Source organism: Heliconius melpomene, chromosome 10 (genome assembly GCF_056956725.1).
Source record: "Heliconius melpomene rosina isolate 202511_hmr_F chromosome 10, ASM5695672v1, whole genome shotgun sequence".
Lineage (NCBI taxonomy): Eukaryota > Metazoa > Arthropoda > Insecta > Lepidoptera > Nymphalidae > Heliconius > Heliconius melpomene.
The window spans coordinates 15,561,434-15,585,748 of NC_140398.1; the positions used below are offsets into that span (position 1 = coordinate 15,561,434).

General features: G+C 30.2%; 1 protein-coding gene across 10 annotated transcripts in view; it reads right to left on the reverse strand.

Annotated features, from left to right (window-relative positions):
- Mef2 (myocyte enhancer factor 2) overlaps positions 1-24,315 on the reverse strand; it is a 50,822-nt gene that overhangs the window by 9,547 nt on the left and 16,960 nt on the right. For 9 of the 10 annotated variants that reach the window (XM_085190714.1, XM_085190712.1, XM_085190715.1 and 6 more), the window contains exons 2-3: positions 5,173-5,317; positions 579-716 (exon numbers count right to left, since the gene is read on the reverse strand). In XM_085190714.1, the coding sequence (XP_085046840.1) occupies positions 579-716; positions 5,173-5,226 (192 nt within the window). In that variant the 5' untranslated portion in view covers positions 5,227-5,317. Of the gene's footprint in view, positions 1-578; positions 717-5,172; positions 5,318-24,315 lie in introns of those variants that run through there. The other variant, XM_085190719.1, reaches the window with a different exon arrangement.

Here is a 24,315-nt window from a genome sequence, read left to right on the forward strand (position 1 = left end):
GTGAAATATCTATATTATTATTTTTTAATTTTTTTTTTAGAAAGTGGGGAAAGGAGTGTATTTACACTACGTTCCCTAGGTACCTTCCTGTATGTGGGATACACCGTGAAGTTTTTTTTTATTTTTTTATTTTTAGTAATGTTTATTTTCGAGATACAGCCTCGTATTGTTTAAAATAAAAATATTGAAGGTTGAGAGAAAAGGCCGAAATATACGTTAACAACGTCTTGTTTTTGTTTACTTTCAATAGTAACCTTAAGTACTTCCGAGGGTACTACTTAATTATTGTTTTTACCAAAATATTACGCACTCACCTAAGGTTTTATTAACAAAAAATTAAATGGAAAACGTCAACAAAATTTTTATTTGGTAAACAGTTGAAATTGATTAACATTAATAATAGAGTTACTTAAGTTATCAAATGTTTGAAATAATATGTTGAAATTTTTGACTGAAAAATAACATCTTAACAGAAAAAAATCTTGTAGCTATATAAAGCTATAAAAAATGTTCTAATTATAAATCTAATTAAAACTAAAAAATCGTCATTATATTTCTATAATAGTATTTTTTCTTACCTTGTCCATATCCGTGCTGGCATATTGATACAATTTGTTGTTGGAGCTAAAGATGATAAGCGCAATCTCGCAGTCGCAGAGTACACTGAGCTCATATGCCTTCTTCATCACACCAAATTTACGTTTGTTGAAAGTCACCTGGAAATTATATAAAATATGTTAAAATTACTATCATATTATGTTAATTTCTTGTTCAATCGAAATTTTTGAGGCCCTCTTGGCGCAGTTTGACAGCATCTTACTGTAGACGCGGTTATGGGTTCAATCGGCACTCGGAGTGAAGAAGATATAGTGAAGAGTGGGGAACAGAGTGTCTTACCACCAAAATACCTCTGCCTTCCTTGTGGGAAAAAACGTGAAGCTGCATTAAATATATGTTAATCTAACCACGATTTAAATTCTATTCTAATATGAAGAAAGGGTTTTCAGAACTATGTCAATTCAATTATTAATAATATTAAATGTTATGAGAATATTTCACACAATAAGTACGAAAACACATACAAAACGATTTAAACCAGTACAGAGCTAAACCAGTATAAAGTGTTTCTCGTTGATTATTTAAGTACTAATTATTATCGCATATATTATATTTTTAAAAGTATCTTTTTGTATTAAGAACAATTTGTAAGCAATTATTATTTTATAGTCTTAATTTAGTAAGTCTTGGAGTAATATTTATTGACTATACGAATTTAAATTGAAGGCAACAACTTGTTAAACTTTATGAACGATATAATTGCTTCATAGTGTATTGTTATTAAATGCCTTGGATTGTAAAATTTCAGTAATAATTATTTTACTGACTATTTGAGTAATATATTGATTTATAAGCTTAAAGCTTTTAATTGGTCAATCGAAAATTGACAATTTCTTTTATGAAGTTAACAGTAATGGATTGCAATATTGCATATAGTTTTTTTATTACTGTAATTTGTCTTTTAGTATAGGGTTTGTTATGGTTTTTTCTGATAATTACACTGAGTTGGTGCGTTTTAATAGCTTTTCCTTGATTATGAGTTATATATTTTTTTCATTTTATAAGCTTCTCCTGTTCTACGCAAATCTATTTAGTTTATAGAGAGAATTGAATAAAATTAATTGGTTTTAGTTTAGACAGTGTATCTACCGCAAGTTTTGAAGGTTAATTTGTCAATTTTCTTTAAGGTATCTAGGTTCTTTATAAATATAAAGAACTAGTGGGCCCGGACGCGGCTACGCCCGTGAAAATATAAGCCTAAATAATTAAAATAAGTTATAAAAAAATAATAAGTGGAGATTTATTATTAGAAAAAATATCTGAGTAATCGAAATGAACAAACAAAAGAAGTAAAAGTAACTAAAGGAAATTCTTAATATTAGAAAAAATACCTAAAGTTTGCCGTGCGCCCGTACTAAACATTTTTCTATATTAAATAATTATTAATTTTTGCGAACAATATTAAATAAAATCTCAAATGATTAAAGTTATGATATTTTAAGTGTATAACATCGGTATAGATAACCGAACTGAGATAAATTAATTATAAGCAGCAAATAATTACATAAAAAATAATAGTAATTCGAAAATATATCAAAATTTACAAAATCATCAAAGTCATTTGCCCGTTCGCGTCAGTCATACTCATACTATACCGCCCGGAGGCTAGGTCGTTTGGAATCAGTCACATCTTAATTATTTATTAGAATGTTGTACAGTAAACTATAATTTCCATCAAGATGAAATGCTAAAAGTGACTCTTATATTTATTTTCATAAGGATGAATATCAAATTATAGAAATCATCTAATTTTTGTTAATTAGATCTATATCGGCGCGCGCCATGATGCATTAAGCAAACTCACTTTGGGTGACGTTTTCTTAAAACAGCAAACTTTGCAAGCCGTTGCTTAGCAACGCGTAGCGACGTTTGTTATTAACATGGCGGAATAAATTCCTTGTCAAATTAATTATTTTAATATATTGGTATATAACGAAAATATTACAAATATGTGAAAAAAAAAGTATCCTATGTTCATCCCGGGACCCTCAAGTATCTCTATATGAGTATTTTATCACAATTAAATTAGCGGTTTGGCCCTGATTGCGTAAAGGACAGACAGACAGACAGACAGACAGAGTTACTTTCGAATTTATAATATAGGTATGGATAAGACATCTTTGGTTATTTTTTATTTCATTTATTTATTTGGTTATTTCAAGTGTCAAAATATTTTTTTGAGATAACACATTATTAAATAGATATGTTCGTACGAAATGGTATTCCAATTTTTAATATTTAATACAAGAACATAACGCCGCACTCTGTCGTTACCAGAGGGAACCTACTACTTGTCGTGTTTACAGTAGCACGTTTGTACCCCTGCGCCATGACTGGCTTGAAATGAAATCCTTTAAACGGACTTCTACTTTAGATATTAGTATCAGTTTTTTTATTAAAATGATTTTTTTTAATAGCAATGACTTAAATAAACCGTAGAGAAGCCGTGGTAAATACGCTAATTGAATTATAAATACGAGAAAAATTAATAACAAGGAAATGTAACAAGGGCATTCTGCTTATCTACCTACATATATATGTATGAACCTAATGCAATTTATATATTTTTCAGTTTTCTGTTTTTTTCGAACCCTTTTAGCACTATTTTTGTATCTTTAACTAAATTATTTCTTTTACAATATAAAGTAATATTTAGTTAGAGTGTCTACTCAACGTGCAATGTCTAAATTTCAGGAAAAGCGGAAAGCGCAGTGTTTTGACACCAGGTGCCCTCTGCCAACCTTGCTTTTAAAGTGTGAAACTGGTTTAAAATATTTTCTGCCATATGTACAGTTATATTAAAATAATCGAATGCGAAAACTATAATTGAACATTAAAAAAAGAAATTAATACTTATTATCGAAAATAAAAATGCGCAATCTGCCCTCATTTTCATTTCCTGTTCATAAGAAAAAAATATTGTTATCAAAATAATATTGTAGTGTATATGTATAAAAATAAAATAATTTCAATCCGTATGGTCATATTCTTCTAATTAATCTTTAATTAATTTATTGAAAAAATATTTATATAAAAATTACATATCCAATGCACTGTCACCTACATTCTAACTTAACATACGAAAAAAAAAGCAAATTGACCTTCGCAACTTAGTTACAGCCGTCTCAACTAAAACCAGTTAGCTTCGACCCCCTCCCACCATACCATTAACCAGATTTACATGGTGAAGAAGAAGCTTAATAGCTCCAAGAATACTGGACAAATGTATGTAGTTGTATAATTAATAAATTACAAGCGGGAGCGGTCGTTGTCCCTTGCGATAATGCCCGCGCCGAGTTGTGCTGATATACCCATGTACCCATCTGTTCGGGTCAGAACGCTAAGGTCATTTCACCCTTTCACAACCTTGTATTCAATTTACATGGCTTACAATGTTATAGTGATAGTGTAATGTACTGTGTTAGTGGAGTCACTGTTGATTGATTGATAATTTTTATTTTGTGTTGAGATAATTTAGTGATAGTGTGGCATTCAGTTTCAATGCTCATAACGAAGTCTCTTTATGTTATATTCTCGAGTTTTTTTTACCAATCCCATAGCAGATTACCCTATGATTGGGTTATTATCTACACTACGGGTTCACTCTATTTTACACTTTTTACTATGTTTAAAAATATTGCGGGTTGGTTGGTTAAACCTAATGTTGATCTGTGTTTACTTAAATTTTTTGAATTTTACCACATATCTTATATATCTTTGTGTATATTGAATACATATCTTCCTAATGATTATTTTTTTTAACAAGACTTTTATATAATATTTTAATATTATAAGATAGGGGTCAATTATGAACTGAAAATCCTAGCTCTTGATACTCTATGCCAACACGAGCAATATATGCTCAGCCATTTCTCAAAGAACCAAAATTAAAACGTGTCTAAACGAGTTAAAATTTAAATAAATAAATACCTAAATAATTATTAAATTTATCAACTAATTTTAATACAAAGGATATTTTTTGTTTCAGAAAAACTATACAATTACATATAAACATATATAAAATGCAGGTTATTTTGCCATTGACATTGCAACTAGTCTTGCGTTCAATGTAACAAACACCTCTACTGTCTACATTTAAATTGGCTTAACTAACTCTAATAATATAACTTTAAAAGTACAGAATTTATGAACCATACATTATATTTTGTATACAAAATGTATTAAGCTTAAACAGTTTTTGCTAAATATTGTATTCTAATTTTTAAATTGTATTTAAAAATCTATGTTTTATATGGTTAATGTTGTTTTATATCAGTTATAATTTAAATTAATAAAATGTTCTAAGGTACGTATACAGGTACGTGAAAAATACTATTCTATGAATAATCTATGATGATATTGTCTATTGTAAAAATTATTGATTTTGGTAGTTTATGTTCTTCAGAAATAAACTCTAGTGGCTTAAGTCTGATGATTGTGTCATTAAAAAATACCTTACTGTCTAGTTGATATTTGTCCAAAGTTATATGAAGAGACTGCACCATAATGTAGAATATACAATTTAAATAATGCTAGTATGAAAAAAATACTAACCTGCCGATTCCGTTCATCCGTGATCCGTGATATTTGTATTTTCTTCCGACCCATGGTGGCAGCAATCTTGGAGGGGGTTTAAGGAGCGGGGGGGAGAACAACAGTGGCCGGGCTGTGGGCTGCTTCTACGGACGTCAACAGCTGTCTGCAAACAAAAAAAAGATTTAATTTTATAAAAATATCATAAAGGAAGAATTTATTATTAATTTAATTTTTACTTCTTTTCACCGATCAATATTCTTTATATTTTTCATGTAATGTAACATCGGCGACGTGATTTGTGCTTGACTGGCACGTTCGTTAGCCGTGAAAGGACTCAACTAAACTGATGGTAAAAAATATTGAAAGTGAACAGCTTTTCTCGTGCTAATTACAAATAGGAAATGCGAAACCAAAACAACCACGAAACCAAAAAATGGTTGAAATTTTCAAAAATACATTGTTTATTAAACAAGGTTTTTATTAGTAACGATTTCCTGGTTGCAAAACGTAAAAATATGAACCAACCTCGACATTTTGGATTTAATTCGAAATCAAAAATACAAGAAAATAGATGTAATTAAAAAGCCCGAGCCAATAAATAAGATTTTTGATTTCCACGATTAAGTTATTAAATAAAACAGATAAATTGGGTACAATTGAGGTATAATAATTTACTTCCCAATTATATTTTACTTCTCAATTATATTATAACTGAATTACGTATATACGTAAAAAATATGAATAAACGTAACACCGTAACAAATGATTATCTCCAAGCATACAACACTCACTGCTCATATATCCATAGCCCACGGATCGGTAAATCGTAGATTTGCATAATGACCCCTACTATCAGCCCCTATGACCTCGATTTTTCCTAATCGACAAGCGATTTCTGACAAAGTAGGCTTTGATGAGAGCGTCAATATATGCTACGTAGAATTGTGTCACATTTTACTTCTGATAAAATAGGAAAAACATCCTGAGTAATTTGTATCGATGCTTTATATGTACATGCTCTTTTATGGATTTCTTTTTTGTTATGAAAATATAATAAAAAAAATACATATAGATATAAACATTACTTAAATATATAATTGCATATACTATATGTAATTTTAGGTGAAAGTCTCTAACTTGCAAAAGAAAGAACAAAAGTCAATCTTCTACGAAAAATATTGTAATCTAGAGTTAGTATAATTATCCAATAATACATTTATTATAATATGTCAATAATACAAAAGTAAATAAAAAATGACGGCGTATAATGAAAACTTATATTTACCTAACAGAGTAAACATAATTTAACTTAATGCTGTAGGTACATATTTATTGCATACTTTGTATAATTTCAAAAATTCTTTCACATTACCCGTTGTATAGAAACGCTTACATATAATAATAGACTACACATAGGTATATAAAGGGATTTTTTAAAGAAACTCTGCGAAGTAAAGAAACCACTTTTTAGACATAACGCGGAACTCAACGCCGCCCTTTGCCTACTAGCAAAACGGAAACGAAATTTCCAGTACATTTAAATATTTTGAAGAATGTTTCTTTTTCGTCATATCTACAGTAGTAACGGTATTTCATTAATATTACCTATGTCAGACTTTTATAGCTGAAAATAACCTAATTAATAATTTTTCACATTTTTATATTGCTCAGTATAAAACCATTTAAAATAAAATTTAATTAATACCAAAGAGGAAAATATTCAAAATATTATTTATTGTTTTCAGTGTACAATTTTATTTTAAAAATTATATGAGCAGTTTTTATTAGATTCATATTTTCCTGTAATACTCCTACATTTACCGAGTTTCCCCTACATGTGCATGTGTGCGTTGTCCGCACTCGAGCATACCTACTGCGTCTGTGTGCGAAAGGGTGGGCAGGGGGGTGTCAGGTCACTGTGTTTATAGGTGGCTTGTTACGTGGCGTTTACGTTTAATCAGGCATTATCAAACGTTTTATATGAGTGACGGTAAATCTTAGTTAATATGTCGTATTTCTTTGTTGCGAGGTCAAATTATAAATCGTAGTTAATTTTTTAAAAATATTTTATTATATGATGTCACAGATTATTAAATATATTTTGACCATTGCTTTGTGTTTTCATTTGTTTGTTTATTTACTTTCTATTTTAGAAAATTAGGAAATTCTTGAAATACTATCATAAAATATTAGTGTTGGATAATTAATTCTCAATTTAATCGAAACCACAATAGCTTTTCTAGTAAACAAGTCCTACATAGAGAAATGATGATCAATAAAATACGGTTAATTTATTTATTTTCAATAAATTAATTTATTTCATAAATTACCGATATAAATTATTCTATTTTAGTCTTAGCTGACTGCGAGCAATAAACAGTTCCCTGGCTGTCCTTTTTTCTTATGGTTCATTACGTTTTTCTTTAAAAGATAATAAAAGCATAAAGCGTTAAGTGAGTTTGCGGAAAATATTATAATTTTTTGTTAGAATAATGAATTGCTCTCGTCTAAAGACTAATCGTGTAAAGATTGAATTTTAATTAAATTATAACATTTGTTTTATTTTAACTTTTTTTTTATGGCACTATGGAGGTATAGGATTCATTTTCAGTTGGACTAAATTTGCGTAGTTTATGGTCATAATTCTTTAAATTTATTAAATTAATAGATGTACCTATATTTTTTTTAATTTATTTAATATTATAAAATTACACTATAAAATATATATTTGGGTAAAGCAAATGCTAATTTTAGTAAGCGTAGTTGTAGTTTTGATGGCATAGTCTATGTAAACAAACTACTTATTATACAACTTTTTCAGTTCTTTTCTGTTTCTTCGAATGTGGAAATTGGGTCACGCCATGAGATTGCGTCATCCGGAAGGTTAGTTAGTCAACTTGCAGAATCAACTTCTGATTTTTCTTTCATTTATTTAACATACTTGCAAATTTTCATTGGTTTCATATAAAAGTTATTTATATCACATTTTACTTCAATTCCACCAATCGTAATATCTAAAATTAGTTCAAATACTTTGTATAAATGTATTTAAAAATGTATGTTTTCTTTACAAGTAAAGATTATCCACGTATTTTAATTTATTATGATATATATTATTCAAATATGATGAAAAAAGTCATATTTTTAATGTGTTCACCGCTGAAGTGTACCAGCGTGGGTGTGAGGACGCCTACGCTTAAAAGGAATGTGACGTAAACGTGTATATAACTATGTATTCATATTAAAAGATAATTTGGTCAAATTATTGTTTTTATATTTGTACTTTGTAAAATTACTTTACAAGTCAATACAACAAAATGGTATATATTTTTGGATGATATTTATTAAAATGATTGTCCATATACTGTTTCGTATAAGCAGTGTGTCAATACAAACCGCCCGAAATCGGGAAATCAAGTAGGGGTTGAACCGACAACCATCTAGTCGTAGTATGTGGCACTTCTACGTACTACACTTCAGATGACCCCAGTTTACATATTATGTACGCATATGTTCATACGTTAAAAACATTTCCCAGCAAAAAGATTTGAACTTGTAATTTCATTGTTGACAAGGCAAAAAAATTCAATATGTCTATAAATATAGTTCTATCATATATCAGAGTGAAAACAGTTAAAAAAATTATATTAGATAACGATACATTTCAGTAACGTTTACTGTAGTCGGCATTTAATCTAATATTGTAACACAATTACGAGAGTATTACACAAGTACAAGTCAAGGACTAGGGCACTCGATAAGTTATCTAACACTACTTTTACACTAGAAAAAATCTATACAGTTAATGTACGAATAGGTAATATGTAGAATTATGATAATTGTCTGTGTAATTTATATTCATTTCGACGTGGTTAATTAAAACGATTTATAATAAGTATATAGGTAGTATTGTTATTGTTATAAGTCTTTGTCCCGGCGTTATTGTTCTTGATTTTTTTTTTTGAAATAAAGAATAATAATGACAACAGATTAAAAAAAAACACTTGTTTCAGTATCTTAAAAGAAAAATTAAGAGATATTCGCAGATTAACAGTTTAGTAGCGCAAATAATCTTTTTAAAATTTTGAGAATGTAAGTAATAAGTATTGTTTTACAGATTTTTAAGTAACCATATTTATAAAAAAGTTAATTAATTATAAACTACATATGTTATTGTTTCATCGTATTTAAAATTCGTTTTTTCCTTCATTTGAGGCCCTTTGTTTCCTCAACGCTCATTACACGTTCGATTCAAAGGTTTTGTGTGAAAATCCCGTCTGCTTTTGACAGGTCAGTTGATCGAGTTCTTTCAATATGTATTTACGGATAATAGTACGTCTCTTTGATGTGAACTTTTACAGATGTAACTATAAGAAAATATTATACAAATACAACGAATATTATACATACAAAAAAATCTTTTGTATTTTATTAAATAGAAAATAAAATAGCTCTCGTATAAAGGATTATTTGTATGTTATTCAACACAACAATCCTTGATAGCTGAGAAGATAAACGTGGCACCCACACACCTTCACTGGAATCTTAGAGGCTTACATAATATCAATATTTGTGATATCTTTTATTTAGATTGCGAGTCTTAGTTCGCAAACATAGATATAAAATCACAAACAAAATCCTGCTGTAGCATTTCTACAACTTTTCATAAACACCTGTTTTATCTCCCTCTATACCCTCTATGCTGTAGCCGCGTGACCTTGCCGGAGCAGGAGTAAGGGAGGGCGCCCACGTTGTTTACAGAAACATTCAATTATGAACCTTACGTCCCAATAACAAGGTTCCTTGGCAAATATTCAATATCCTGAAACCCAGAACAGAATAAATCGAAACTCGATTATAGCATTTATACAGGGAAGATGATATCGCATGTTTGCCAGCAGTGGTGTCATTATGAAGCAATCCATTAGTCATATGCGTTTCAGATTTACAGTTTTAGCTTTATTGTTGTTCTGTTGTTGCAATGGACATACATTTTAGTAGAGACCAAAAAGGAGAGGATCTAAAAATTACAATCTACTCATTAAGACTAATAATTATGTTTTATTTATCCCCAGAATAGGCTGAAATGGGGGACGAAAGTGTCTTAGTGGGAACGGAGTGTTTTAACACTAGGATTCCAAGTTCTCAACTTCTTTTGCCTAACATTATAACTGTTTTATAACAACTGTCTTATTTTTTTAATAAATGTCTAGATTACAGTCATTAGATTATATTTAATATGCTCTTTATATATAAACAAAGTTTAATGCTAAGGGAATCACGTCCAGAATTTCAGTGTCCCATTAGGAGGAGGCAAGTGAGAGTGGGCGATGCATTTGTCGAGAGCACGTGTAACCCCCTCTTCCCCACACCCACGTTGTATGAGAGCTATCGAAAGGGAAATTTAATAACACTGTATGGAACTATGAATATTGTATGTAGGACTTTGTAAAAGGGAATGTTTGAAATTATTCTGTTCGTCCAATTTATGTTTGAGGACGTTAAGGCGCAGTGGCAAAGCGTGTGACTGTTAAACGGTACGGTTGTGGGATCAACTTCCATTCACTGGAAAGAATTGTTTAATATCTGAATTTCGCGAACTCGGCGTTGAATTCCAACATTCAACACGTAATGTCTCGAATATTCGGTGAAAGTTGGGGAACGGAGTGTCTTAACACTGGTTAATGGCATATTAAAGAAGAATAGGGTAGCCCATTCTTCTTTAATATGCGAGTTTGTGAGTTATAAGGGCTTTCATTCTTTCAAAATGTTCAATTCCTGCAGTAGCAGCCATTAGGCTCGAGTTTGAAACTATAAGAATATTAGAAAAAGCAAGTGTAAAAAAACATTTTTTTGTAATTATATAATTTTTTATAAAGTATAGTCAAGTCATTTTCCTGTTACTGAATCTTGTTTTCTTCGTATGTGCTTTTGTTTATATTTTTATACTGAAAATATTTGTACATAAAAGTAATTTATAGTAACTGCTTAAAATAAAATAATCTACAATGTAGAGTTGTTTGTAAACTTTCTTGATCCTAGGATCATATAGGTCAGATGAAGATAATTCCGAATAACAATAAGCCTATTGTAAGTTGCAATTAATTAGGTATCCAGAATAGCCATTTAACATTCTGTCATGAAAATATAAAACTGTGATAAAATATTCATAAAAAAATCTTTTTAAAAACAAGTTTTCTAGATTTTTTTTCAAGTGGGTTGTCCAAAAATTTGTAATCCGCCATTTTGTTACGACGGCCATTTTGGATTAACAACAATATTCATTATATGTAATTTCATTGTCACCATAACTGAAGTCGTAATGCAAATTTCAATCAATATGAAAAAGTAGTTAAGACTAGTAAATAAAAAAGTTTGTAAAACATGACTTACCGGCTAACTTAATTTCGCTTATAATTTTGCGATAAAGATATTATATGGCTTAGTAAATATTTTAATAATAGTATGTATAATTGTATAGTTTATAATAAAAGGTGAAGATATATGTCTATGGTAAAAAATCATTTATAAACGATAGACTTGAAACTGAAACAATCGTGCCACTTGAATATTTCATAAAGAGGTAATTATATAGGTATTTGTGTGACAATAAAATTATATGGAAATTAAAGTGCTTCTTGAGTTTTTAATTGTGAATATGAATCAATTAAATATAAATATTAAATTATTTGTAGTATTTATAATAAATATTTTTCTGGTTTTATTAGGCGAAATTTAAGCTAAATGGATAATTATAAAATAAAACATCTAAGCAATGTCCCGAAAATTCGTAATGGGAACGGAGTTTTACACTAGTCCCGACACCCAGGTTCCCTCTGCCTATCCTGATATGTGTGTATCCCACACATTCCGCTCGAAGCTACAAAATAAATGTGATTTTTAGCTATGCCTAATTTTTGAGAAAATAATAATAATAATTTGTTACCAAAGCGAGAAATTGAAAACAATTCTGTGTGCTGCGTCACGACGGCCTCCATTATAAATATTAAAAATGATAATATTTATTTCATCATTAATATATACGTACGTACATGCATATAAATATTATATGTATTTATTTAATTACGCGCCCAGTCACTTGTGAAAGTAGTCAACTCAACTTTGTAATCAACTTGATTTTAAAGGATATTCTAGATTACTTAAATACGTCGAATTGACTGAAGGCAAGTTTTATTAAATTAAATTCGGAAGTATTGATTTTCTTTTCGCACCTTTTTTTTCGTTTTATTTATTTTATCTTATTTATTATTTGTAATGAATTTCAGAAGGTTATTTTAATTATTAAAGGATAAATTTTGTTTTGATTGCTTTATATTTGACATCATGCAAATTGAAATTGAAAAAAATTATCACATTTTTTTTTAATTTAGCCATTTAGTGGATAACTAAATTTTCGTTAATAAAATTATTAAAAAAATATCTAGGTATTATAATTAACCTATAATATTATAATTTTATGTAATTATATAATATTCTAAAGGTAAATTTTATATATAAATTATACAAACAAAAAATTATAAAGAAGTAAAAATTGTTATATAATAAACAAACATACAACCGATCGTCACAATATAAACGTGAACGTCTCATTGACAATGTACTATTTAATATGTATATCTCATTCACACGTACAAGAAAAACATTTGCACAACGACTCGCTTACTTTAAGTAGCTCGGAAATTTTATAAACAATTTACACTAGGTTACTAAAGGCGGGAAACGAATTACTATTTATTATAGAATATATTAGAATAAAATTAAAAATCATAGTAATAGTGAAAAATAATATATGAATTTGTGTCAATTTGTCTCTACGTAACGCACACCGAGTTGCTCGGCAACGCGTCATTAAAGCAAGATGGCGCGGGTGACGTCAGCCCGGCCGGGGTAGGACGTGGGGGGTGGGGGGATGGCGCAAGGTCTCGCGGCCAAGCGTGTCACTTCCCAATGAAAAAGAGGCCTGAGACCCGAAAGAACGCTGTCCTTCGAACGATCTTGCGGAAGGTAAAAGTACAAAGCAATTCTTCTAGTGAAAACGGAAAATCACAGCCTCGTAGTCAGCCATAAGGTTTAGGATTGCGTGACAGGTGGATATGACATCAGCGTGCCACTCGGTTTGTTTGGCTTTTGAGTGCCATCGCACACCGTTTGACCTATGTCAAGTTCAGTGAAAGCGAAACTTGTTAGGCTCGCACAAGATGTTGGAAATGGAAATGATGGGCAACCTGGTGCCCTTTCGAGGGCCATTCAATGATTATTGTAGATAAGAAAGATTCCTGCAAATTGAATTATTTTTTTATTTTTGTTTAAGCATCACGCTGTATCTCGCATACAGCGGCAGGGGTAGGCATAGGGAATGTAGTGTTAAGATACTCCGTTCCCCATTTTCAGTCGAATTTTGCAAGTACTCCGTAATGAGTGACGGAATTAATGCCACCAGACCGGTGCGCCCTTGACACAAGAATAAAGAAATGAAAATATTAATTTTCTCAAGTGGAATCGAACCCACCCTATATGTCCATGCGTCTTTAATTGAATATTCTATTAACATATCTAGTACCAACATGTAATTAAACTTATCTATCATATAAATCAATAATTTTAGGCGAATGTGAACCAAGGAACCTCTGTCACTTGTAGTCAGCCATCAGCGATGAGTCGATGACAATACGTATGACGTCATCCGCACACACACACACACATAATTAGTATTATGCTGATAAGGAAACCGCAAATATGTGTACACGGCCAATAGTGTGGGTATTTAAAAGATTACATTCGTTGTTTGTTGTTGAGATCGTTATGTTTTTAATTGGTCATGTCGCTTATTTGTTATAGCATCGAGACTGAATGTCCCTTTTAGTTGTATTTTGTATTTATTATCTATGTTTATGTTTGTGGTAGCTGAAAATTATGATATGTTAGGAATTTAGTTAGTTTAATTAAAACGAAAGTAATAATCATTTGCTGAGAGGTGTAGATTCGAGTATCTTTTGTTTAATAAACTATATAAAATCATAGGATATATAAAAGATTGAAAATTTTAAAGTTGAGTTCCGATAATTCGGCTGAAAGTGAAGAACGGAAGTGTCTTAATAGTAACGGAGTGCCTTAACACTATGTTATGTGTAAAGCTAAAAAAAAATACTTTTTTAAATATTTATACTACGAAAAGGCAAATGATCGTATGTTCGTATACAAGGAAAGTTTTATTAACTGCAACCGTTATGGTACACTGGATTCCCAGTACGGGATGAGGAACTTTATAACATTTAAGTAGTGATTCATTTGGGCGAACTAAATTGTTCATAGCCCGTGTATAATTTAAATAGAGAATAATATACCTATTGTTTAAACAAGTACTACTTGTTACTTTTAAATTAAATACTCTTAAAAAAACGTGGTTACGTTTACATTGTTCATCGTTTCGCAGTAGGACATGTCTCCTTGTAATCTTGATGGTTGTAGGTTCGGTCCCAGCATAGGGTCCTACCGAAGGATTTCTACTCTTTGTATTTTAATTATTTTCATTTCCGTGCTATGGTAGTGCATTCAACACGTATCTTAACACTTTTTTCCTTCTTCTAGATACAGTGTGAAGTTTAAAAAAAACTATATATATAGGGTAACTAATAAAAAAAATGATACAGTCAGAATTTTTATTGTTTGTTTACTCATTTGTTATTATAGAATTTTTCGAAAGAGTGGAAATTAATTTGAACAAAATGTGTAATTTCAAATGGTAATACAATTTTAAAACGATTTGAATTAGAATAATAATATTTTCATTATAAAAACAAATGAATTTAATTGCATAATAATTAGTAATTATATGTTTTAATAATAATATTAAATTTAATTATACAAGTGAAGTGTTGACTTACGAATGAAAAGTCAAGGTAAAAGATAATTGATACTTCAATTTAAGAAATAGTTAGTTCTTTTGTACTTTTACTACAAAATGTGGCTGGTTGGGTCGCAAGCGGAATGTATAATACGCCTGGGACGGTTTTGATCATACTAATTGAATATAACAACGTATTGCTGCGGTGGTCTCTACGTGTAATGGACGATTCTTATATTTATTTGTAATTGAAGAATATATTTGTTTTAAGTAATTCATAAGTGACGAAAAGATGAATTTCGTTTAAAATTAAAGAAATAAGAAATTCACTATTATGAAGCAATAATAAATGGTAAAAGAGGTAGAGGGAGACCTCGGTTGATCTTCGAAAACAGAATGATACTGGAGAAAAGCTACGTAAAAAGCATGAGGACAGAAGGGCATTTATGAAGAGATTGATAGAGGACAAAGCGGAAGATGTATCCGGTGTTCCTACTCTTTGGTTACTCTGCTAGGGATACAGCAATAAGTTAAAAAAAAATAATGGATGAATGTATAAAATAAAAATTGACTTACGAGAATGTTTTAGAGACGTCTTAAACAACATTTATACTTAATAAATATATTATGTACATACACATATACCTAAGTATGTAAATTTCTTACAATAATAAATCGGACATGTATTAATTTTTAATGTCACGCCATTTTATCTTTAATGTTATCGAATTTAACGAGGAAATAACGGTATGTCAAAAAAATAGCTCTCTAGCAGGTCTAGATTAGAAGCTCATATCACAAACTCGTTATGTGACCTGTATATGACTAGAAATACCATCACTATTTACTCAAATAAGTTCATTGATTTCAAGTATAATTTTAGTGTATGAAAAATGTACAATTTAATCGAAACTATAATCGAACTATTAACCTTATATACAATGTTTACATTAAAAAAGTAGTAATAAATTCTAAAATTAATATATCTGCATTTTTAAGACTAAAAGATGCTCATACCAACGAACCTTGGTTTTACAAGAAAATGTTGAAATTTGGACTTAGTTTTTTATAAAACAAAGCACGCATACCATAAAAGTATATTCTTGAGGCAATTTAGATATATTTATAGGATTTATACTTGGAATAATTAAAGACGTAGCTAAGGAATAAACCTATTTAGATTTCTTTAGTAATACTTAAGAAGTTGTTTGATACAATTACCCGTTACGTAAACAGCTTCTGCATCTACTTCTTTCAAAGCAGGATGTATTTGTGAGCTCCGTAGCACAGGAACAATGTCATTCAGAAATATTATGCCACTCAAATTTGAGCCTTATTCAAAGACAGTAAGGGCCATATAAATGCAATGTAAGTAAATATTCCTTACAACTGATAAGGCGGGTCAGACCTTTTGTTAAGATTACAATGTCAATTTCGAATTGTCAAACCGTAGCGTCGCTTATGATGCTAATAACAAAAGATGGCGCCAGATCTGATGCTATCGCGGTGGAGCTCTCGTTGTCGACGGCGTAATACGAATTATTCATAACCTTTGCACCTCTCTACCAACTCCTTGAATTTACTATAATGTCTGTAGGTACAAGTTTTTTCAAGTAAAATAAAAATATATTAATATACGTAAATAAATGTTATGTACAATTAAAATAAAGTTTTTTGTTCGGTTTCTATATCAAGAAGTTACTGCGTAGGTGTTACTGACATTTGTAATAGAAATAGGCAAAAATATAATATAAATATCTATAATAAATAAGCAAACTCTAGTTAAATAAAATCAAATTTAACTAAAAAAACACATATTTCAGTTCAAAACGTGCGAACTCAAACGGCAAGATTCTTTAAAATCTCAAGATGTCGTAACGGGCGTTTGTTTACAGCACGGGCACCCGTCTGACCCGAAAGGGAAAAGTGTGTCAAGCAGTTTATTCAATCTGGCTCTAACACTGCGTTTCACGCTCGATATAACACCTTAACACTGACCGCTAGAGTGCAGTTTCCCTAAAACGTTCCCATGGGGAACATTTTTTACTTTGCTTTACTGTCCTTGAATGTACCTACTACGTATATATAATTTATAAGGATTTGGTAAAATATTTCTATTGTGTAAAATTTCTTCTTATTAAGTTGATTCGCTTTGGTGATTGAGATTCGAGGTACAGCGCGGCGTTGAGTTCTGCGACTCAATAAGCAATGCCTCAAGAATTCAGCGGAAACTGGGAATAGGTTCTCTCTACTATGCTACAGTACGTGGAATACGACATACGATGAAATAAAAATATAAATGTTTGAAAATATTAAATACCTATTACATTCCGCCAAGTGGAAATCGAACCCATAACCGTTGCATCTACAATCACATACTTGTGCCACTTCGTCCCAAATTCGCCCCAATTTTATTTAACGTTTTTTTAAAATAAAACTTAGAAGTAAATGTAGCATGGTGGTAATTCAGATAGAATATTTCCATAGTTATATAGGGATACCTATAGAAGCATAGATTAAGAGACCGTCGTAGTTGGCATACTTGATTTCATCCTCACTTCTCTTTAAGGGGGAAACATCAAACGACATATGATTTTCAAGCATTCGCTGTTCCGTCTTGTACTTAGTAAGGTAAAATATCTTTTTTTTAATTTTAATAAAATGATTCTATATCATTTGTGTTAAAAAGTAAATGGTTTCTTTAATTTAACTAATTGTTGTAGAATATTACTATTATTTAATGTTCACTTTAATAAAATATTTTGTAATAATATATCTAATAATTAAGATTAGTAAAAACAACACTAAGAAAAAACGTTGCATGTTCCTTCATAACTTTCATTAATCTTATTAAACCAATTTCTATATATTTTCTCCCATTTATCATTTCAATACAAGAATAATCATTATCAATAATAATAAAATGAATAATAAAAAAATAATTATACTTTATATTAACTATCACTTACTTAGTTAAAATTATATGAAAAAGCCAAGTGATTTGCGGGTTATGATTTTTATAAATATTTAGACATAAGTATTTAGTTTAATCATTATTAGCACGCCGTATCCCGCATTCAGCAGGGTAAGCAAAAGGAACCTTGTGTTAAGACACCTAGTTTCCATGTTGAGTGGCGGAACTCGCGCTCGCTTGGCCTCGACACCAGAGCGAAGAAATAAAAATGTATATTTAAGTAAATAAATATCTCATTTCCTCGAGTGGGGATCGAACCCACTACCAGTCGTGTTTACAGGCACACGTTGTACGCCACGACCGTAACGTACGACCTCAAGTACTTTAATATTGTAAACAAATTTCATACATTGTCTCAAGTAGAACAACAATTTACAAATAAATTACCATGCCGTATTCACTTTCAGTTAACCACTCAATAGTCCATTCTATTAAACTGTAGAAACGTTTGTTTTTATGAACAAGGAAGTAATATTCTTTAATTTTATCCGTATCTAGTATCTAGGGTAGATAGAGACTCAGAGAGTTTATTGCTAAAGTTTTAACTTCTCTATTTTTCGCTTAAATTTTCTAATTATCAGTTATTAGATTTTGAATTGTGTATGGGTACCAAACAGCGCGCTTTATCTCCAAAAAATAAAATAATTCAAATAATAATCAATACACCAAGTAGAAATCGAATTCACAACCGCCGTGTTTACAGTCCCGCTGTCAGAAAATAGAATTCTAAATGTTCAAAGCTACGCCCTAATAAGTAGCAATTTAGTATTAATCTTAACGCTCGAACAACGAATCTCGTCACAAATCCACTGTACGTGGTTTCCGAACTTGGAAACGGATTAGCGCGACCCATCAGCCGTGCTAGATAACATACGTCACTGAGCAGTACCAGAATATTGGGAAGTGAATATCGATCTTGTATTTACTGAGAATTATTATGGCTAATAGAATAAATCAAATAAATCAGTGTCACGCTGTATCACGCACACAGCCTGCTGTAGCGGTAGGCAGAGGGAACCTCGTGTTAAGACACTCCGTTCCCCACTTTTTGCCTAAATTTAATTTCTATAATCTAATTTTTAAAAAAACATCAATATCTAATGATTAATGGGAGGAACATAGAGGTCTCTTATACCTACTAGAGATGAATGAAAACAAGATTTAATATATCGGAGGAATATTCGAAAATATATTTATCTATTATATTTCACATTTTTGTACGAAAATAGGATATACCTAATATGTATTACTATTACTAGAGTTTACTTTTAATGTTCAATTAATATTTCTTTTCGTTTTAAATTTAATCACAAGAAATATCGTCTTATATGATTTTGAGTAAATAGTATATCAATATTTTCAATATTAAATAATTTAAAACATATTTTCGTTTCGTTATAATTTTGCCTTAATCTCATAACTGTAGTCCAATAAGATAAAAATCTACTAGAGTAATTATCTTAATCAGTTTCGGTAGCTTGCGAAAGTTGAACTTTTTTATAATTAATGCTATTTTTCCTTATAGATTTTAAGAAAATAAAAATTACAATATAATTGTGTTATCAAAGAAACATTATTTATAACTGCAAGTAAGAAATATCAGATTATTTTTTCTTTTAAAAAAATCAATACGGACTGCATTTGCCTATTACAATTACAAAGTAGTAGGAATAATCATCCAATTTTTTGTCAAATAATTCACTTATTTTAGATTACAGAGAATTGTTAATAAATTCTAGACAAAAAGACTTCGAAGAAGAGATCTTTCAAAATTATCCTTTCGAACAGTCCCATATTGTCCAATTTTCATCATCAATTTTTGTCAAAAAATATTGTTCTTATTAATATAGCAAAGTGAATCAACCCTACTATCAATAAATATAAAAAGAAAGTTCTGGTCGAGCTTTCCATCCTGCGTAGTAGGTTGAGCACAACGCAAGATGCGTGAAGGTGCACAAAAAAATAATTGAAACCATTCGATAAATAGTTAATAGGTATATAACTAACCAGCTACGCTATACTAATTAAAAGTGTAAATTACATAAAATAAAGTATAAAAAAGTTGCATAACAAGATGCCTTCAGTAAAATAAAATCAAGTAAAAGCGAACGCACCGCACGCCGACATGCTGGCAACATTGAGCGCGCGAAAAAAAGCAAATGGCCGCCGCCAAGGTCGTAAGAAGCTGTCCTAGTCACGGAGGGCATTTACATTTTTTTATAATCGCTTGTTTTTAAATTAATACTTCATTTCTTTGCTGATAGTTTTATATAGTTACGCGTCCATTGCATCTTTTGCATGTTAACTAGAATTTGTACCGTCATAATGGAGTAATGAACCAGAAAATCGTTTAATAACATTTTATCGCGGATGAGCTGGGCCTGGGCCAAACTGGACTTGCAGGTTGCATCGCAGGAGGCTGTTCAGCGCACTGAGACACGAAATGACATGCCTTTGTATGGAAACCTTGTTAGTAGGTAAACTTAATGTATTCGTAGATAGACCGACATTGTTGAGACGAGTAATTAATGTGAATATGTACCTACATATAATATTGTATGCAATGTAAGAAAATTACAAAAATTAATATTATTTAGCGTATCGTTACACAGTGTAATGTTTGTCAAGCTAGCTAGCTAGCTATTTATCGTAGTTTACGGCGTAATTAGATTTTAAAATTATGACAATAAAATTAGTAAATTTATTTTAAAATAAAATATAAGCATAAAAAAATAACACAGCTTCCATACAATATATGGGTATTGGTAATATGTATAGTTCTTGGTACACTAAGATGTTTTACACCTGTAAAATTAAAAAACTCCATCTGTATTTACATTAACTGTGGTTAAAAAAATATGCACACATAATCATAATTCTTATATTCGCAACGATTTAAATATTAGCACAACTGTTTATTTTGCATAAAATATTAAAATTAAAATGCAAATATCCTGAATACCATTTTAAATGATTATAAAAACCATTAACATGCGAAAAATAATGATAAAATCGAGACGGCACTATCGAGTATCGATACTGTGAGTTGCCTTGCAAAACCAGAATCTCATTGTAGACCCGTTTGAGAAAAAAGTTTAAAACGTTCGTGAACTACGCGACGATGCATGGGAACGACGTGCATCTTCGGAAAAACATTTTTACAATAATTTTGGACCCTGTGCCATTGCAGTACAGAATATTTTAGATAAAATAACAAAAAAAATGTTGCCACCTCCGTAAACGGCTGATTGCACCTGTCTGTTACATACAGCTAGATGTACATAGACAAGATGGCAAAGTCGATTTAAAATTTAATAATCAACATTCCCATCGAAACAGCAAAAACCACTTTTAAAAATTCTGCTCTACCAACTTGAGTTCTTTATAATAATAAAATAAACTTTATTATTCAAATTTTTCTAATTTTGACCATGAAATAAAAATAATTGAGTTGTTAAATTTATACAAGTGTTTTAAATTTGCCGTCGTATTTATTGCGGATTTTATTTAATTTAACATAACAGACCTGTTTAGACCTAAATACTTTATTTAGTATTTATGTTAAAAAAAATGAAAATATATAATTTACATAAATATAATGAGGCTTTTACTAGCTCTCTTGTACGGCTAGAGAGCTAGTAAAAGCTTACTTAAGCAAGCTTTACATAGAAACATAATATTTAAATATTTAAGGTAAATTAATTAAATAAATAAATAAAATTGTCTTTTTTGCTTTTATATATGGGAGAAATCGATAAGAAGAAAATATTACAAAAAAATATATAAATAAAATAAAGTAACACAAAACAAACGTAACTTAAGGAAATTACCTACGTTTGGAATAGAATATCAAGGAGTGGAGACGTTCTTAGACGTCGCGATTAATAGATAACATCCATTTCGTATATATAAAGATCTTATATCTGCAGTCTGTCGGGGCGAGTAAAAATATTATACTTAATAGCTGCTTTTACTGTGTCGCTTAATTGCACTGGACCGGTCGGGGCTGGTAGCAACGACTTCAAATTGCAACCCGTGGCGTTGCATCTGCAAGCTTATTAGCTAACTAAACTAGGATTGAGAGACAGAATAATAATATCTCTTAGTAAACTGTGAGATTTCTTACGCAGAATTCCGTAGGATACAAATTGTTGTAGAATACAATTTCCAATATATCAGTAGTCAGTTAATAGATCAAATTTTATATTATAATGTAGAGTAACTCCAAAATTAAGTAAATCAGTTTCACCCTGTATCCCGTACACAGCAGAGTAGGCAGAGGGATGCTAGTGGTAAGACACTCCGTTCCCCACTTTCTGCCAAATTCTGGAAGCATTGCGTGTTGAGTGGCAGAACTAGAAAGAGCGAAGAAATGGAAATATAAACGTAGATAAATATTTCACTTTCTCGAGTGGGGATCGAACCCACAACCGTCGCGTGACAGTCACACCCTTGTGCCGCTGCGTCACGACGACCTCAAAGTTAAATTTACAAATTTAAGTGTTTTTAAGTATCATACGGCTAAAAGGATAAATTATATCAATTATAAATAAGCTTACTTAAACATATATGTGGGAAAGCGTGTCTTAAATAACATTTAATCATCGCAACGCAACTGATTTGTACTTTTTTTGTATAGACTGATGAACTTTACTGCTGCAGTGCAACCTTGAAAGTACACCTCGCCCTTTAATTTGTACGTCACTAGTATATGTAATAACGTAAACAAACACTATGATTGGATGGACAGACAACTTTAAGAGATTGTAAAAATTAATTTTAGAACAACCTTAAGGTTGTCGAAAAAACTTAATTTATGAAAAAAAAATGTTCGATTAAACGACAGTTTTATGGTAAACAAATAATTGGACAAGCCCTGTTGCTCTTTATAATTAGTCTTTATGTTTTCTTTAGTCAATATTCATTTCTTTTGCACGTTTATGAATGTACATATATTTATGTAAAAATTAATAAAAATGTGTTTATTATTGCCTATAGTATAGGCTAGTCTTATCTTATTTATATTGTCAATATATATTTATTGGCAAATTAATTTCTTCTTTTTCTTCCCATATATGGTAAAACGTAGCCGTAATATTACAGAATTAAATAATCAATTCTAAAACAAACAATAAATAGAAATTTATTGATTTTATTGTTACATATACAAAATCCATGGCCGGTAGGCTACCTGCTAAGGTATTTCCTCAGCGAATGAGATCATCATAATCTGAGACAGCCTTCAAACCTACCGGTCTAACATTTTAATGAGATCTATTGTGACTTAGGTAAACACACAGACGGAACAACATGAAATATGTAAGGTTTTTATTCATAAATAGGTATTTCTTATATTCCTTTTATAATCACTCTCTACTCTCTATCTACTCTATCTATCTTTATGCCTGGGTCAAAAACCCAGCTTACATGACAATCTCTAAACACTATCGACGTTGGCGTCGATCTTTATCTTATTTAACTAGATAAATTTACATTAATTTTTCTGCGGTTTTCCTGATGAAAGTATTTTTTTAATACATACATTATAAGACAAATATTAGAGGAAGCGGACGTATGAGAAGTAAAAAGAGTGCTTCGATTATATTCCGTATAAGAGGGGATTATGAAATATCCAATAAAGATAATTAATAGATTACAATTAGTATATGAAAAAATATATAGGTACGTTAAGTAACATCTATCTGTCTGTGCCAATCATGTATAAAATAATAAAATAAAACAAAAGTTCAAATGAAATTTTCCATAAAATGTGATTGATAGATTAAAATTAGTACGAGTACTGTCAAAGTAAATGTCATATTTTTTATTGAATAATAATTTAAGTATTTCGTACTTAGTAACTAAAAAAAACTTCCAATTGTAAATAATAACAACATTAAGATATCAAAGTGCAGCATTTTATTTTATTGAGTGGGCTCTGAACCCACTATCATTGCCTTTAAGCAGTCACCTTTAAAAAGACGATTTTATATATCAAATATATTTAATTCAGTATATTTAATATATATACTAATGACTCACAAAAATATAATTTTCAGTATAAACTTGAAACTCGCGCTAACTACTGACCTTGTGCCTGAGTTATTTGATCAACGGTTAATAGTTACACATAAGGGCATTGTAATACTAAAACACATTGTAACACCCAAAGTGTACACTGATAGCATCGCAAACACACTTTGCAAGAAATAATGCCAAAAATTATATAAAGAATTCAAAATTATAATTGTTTCGAAAATACAGTAGGTACCTACGCTAAGAATAATTATGTGAATTTTCTTATAAATTATAACTTTTTTGA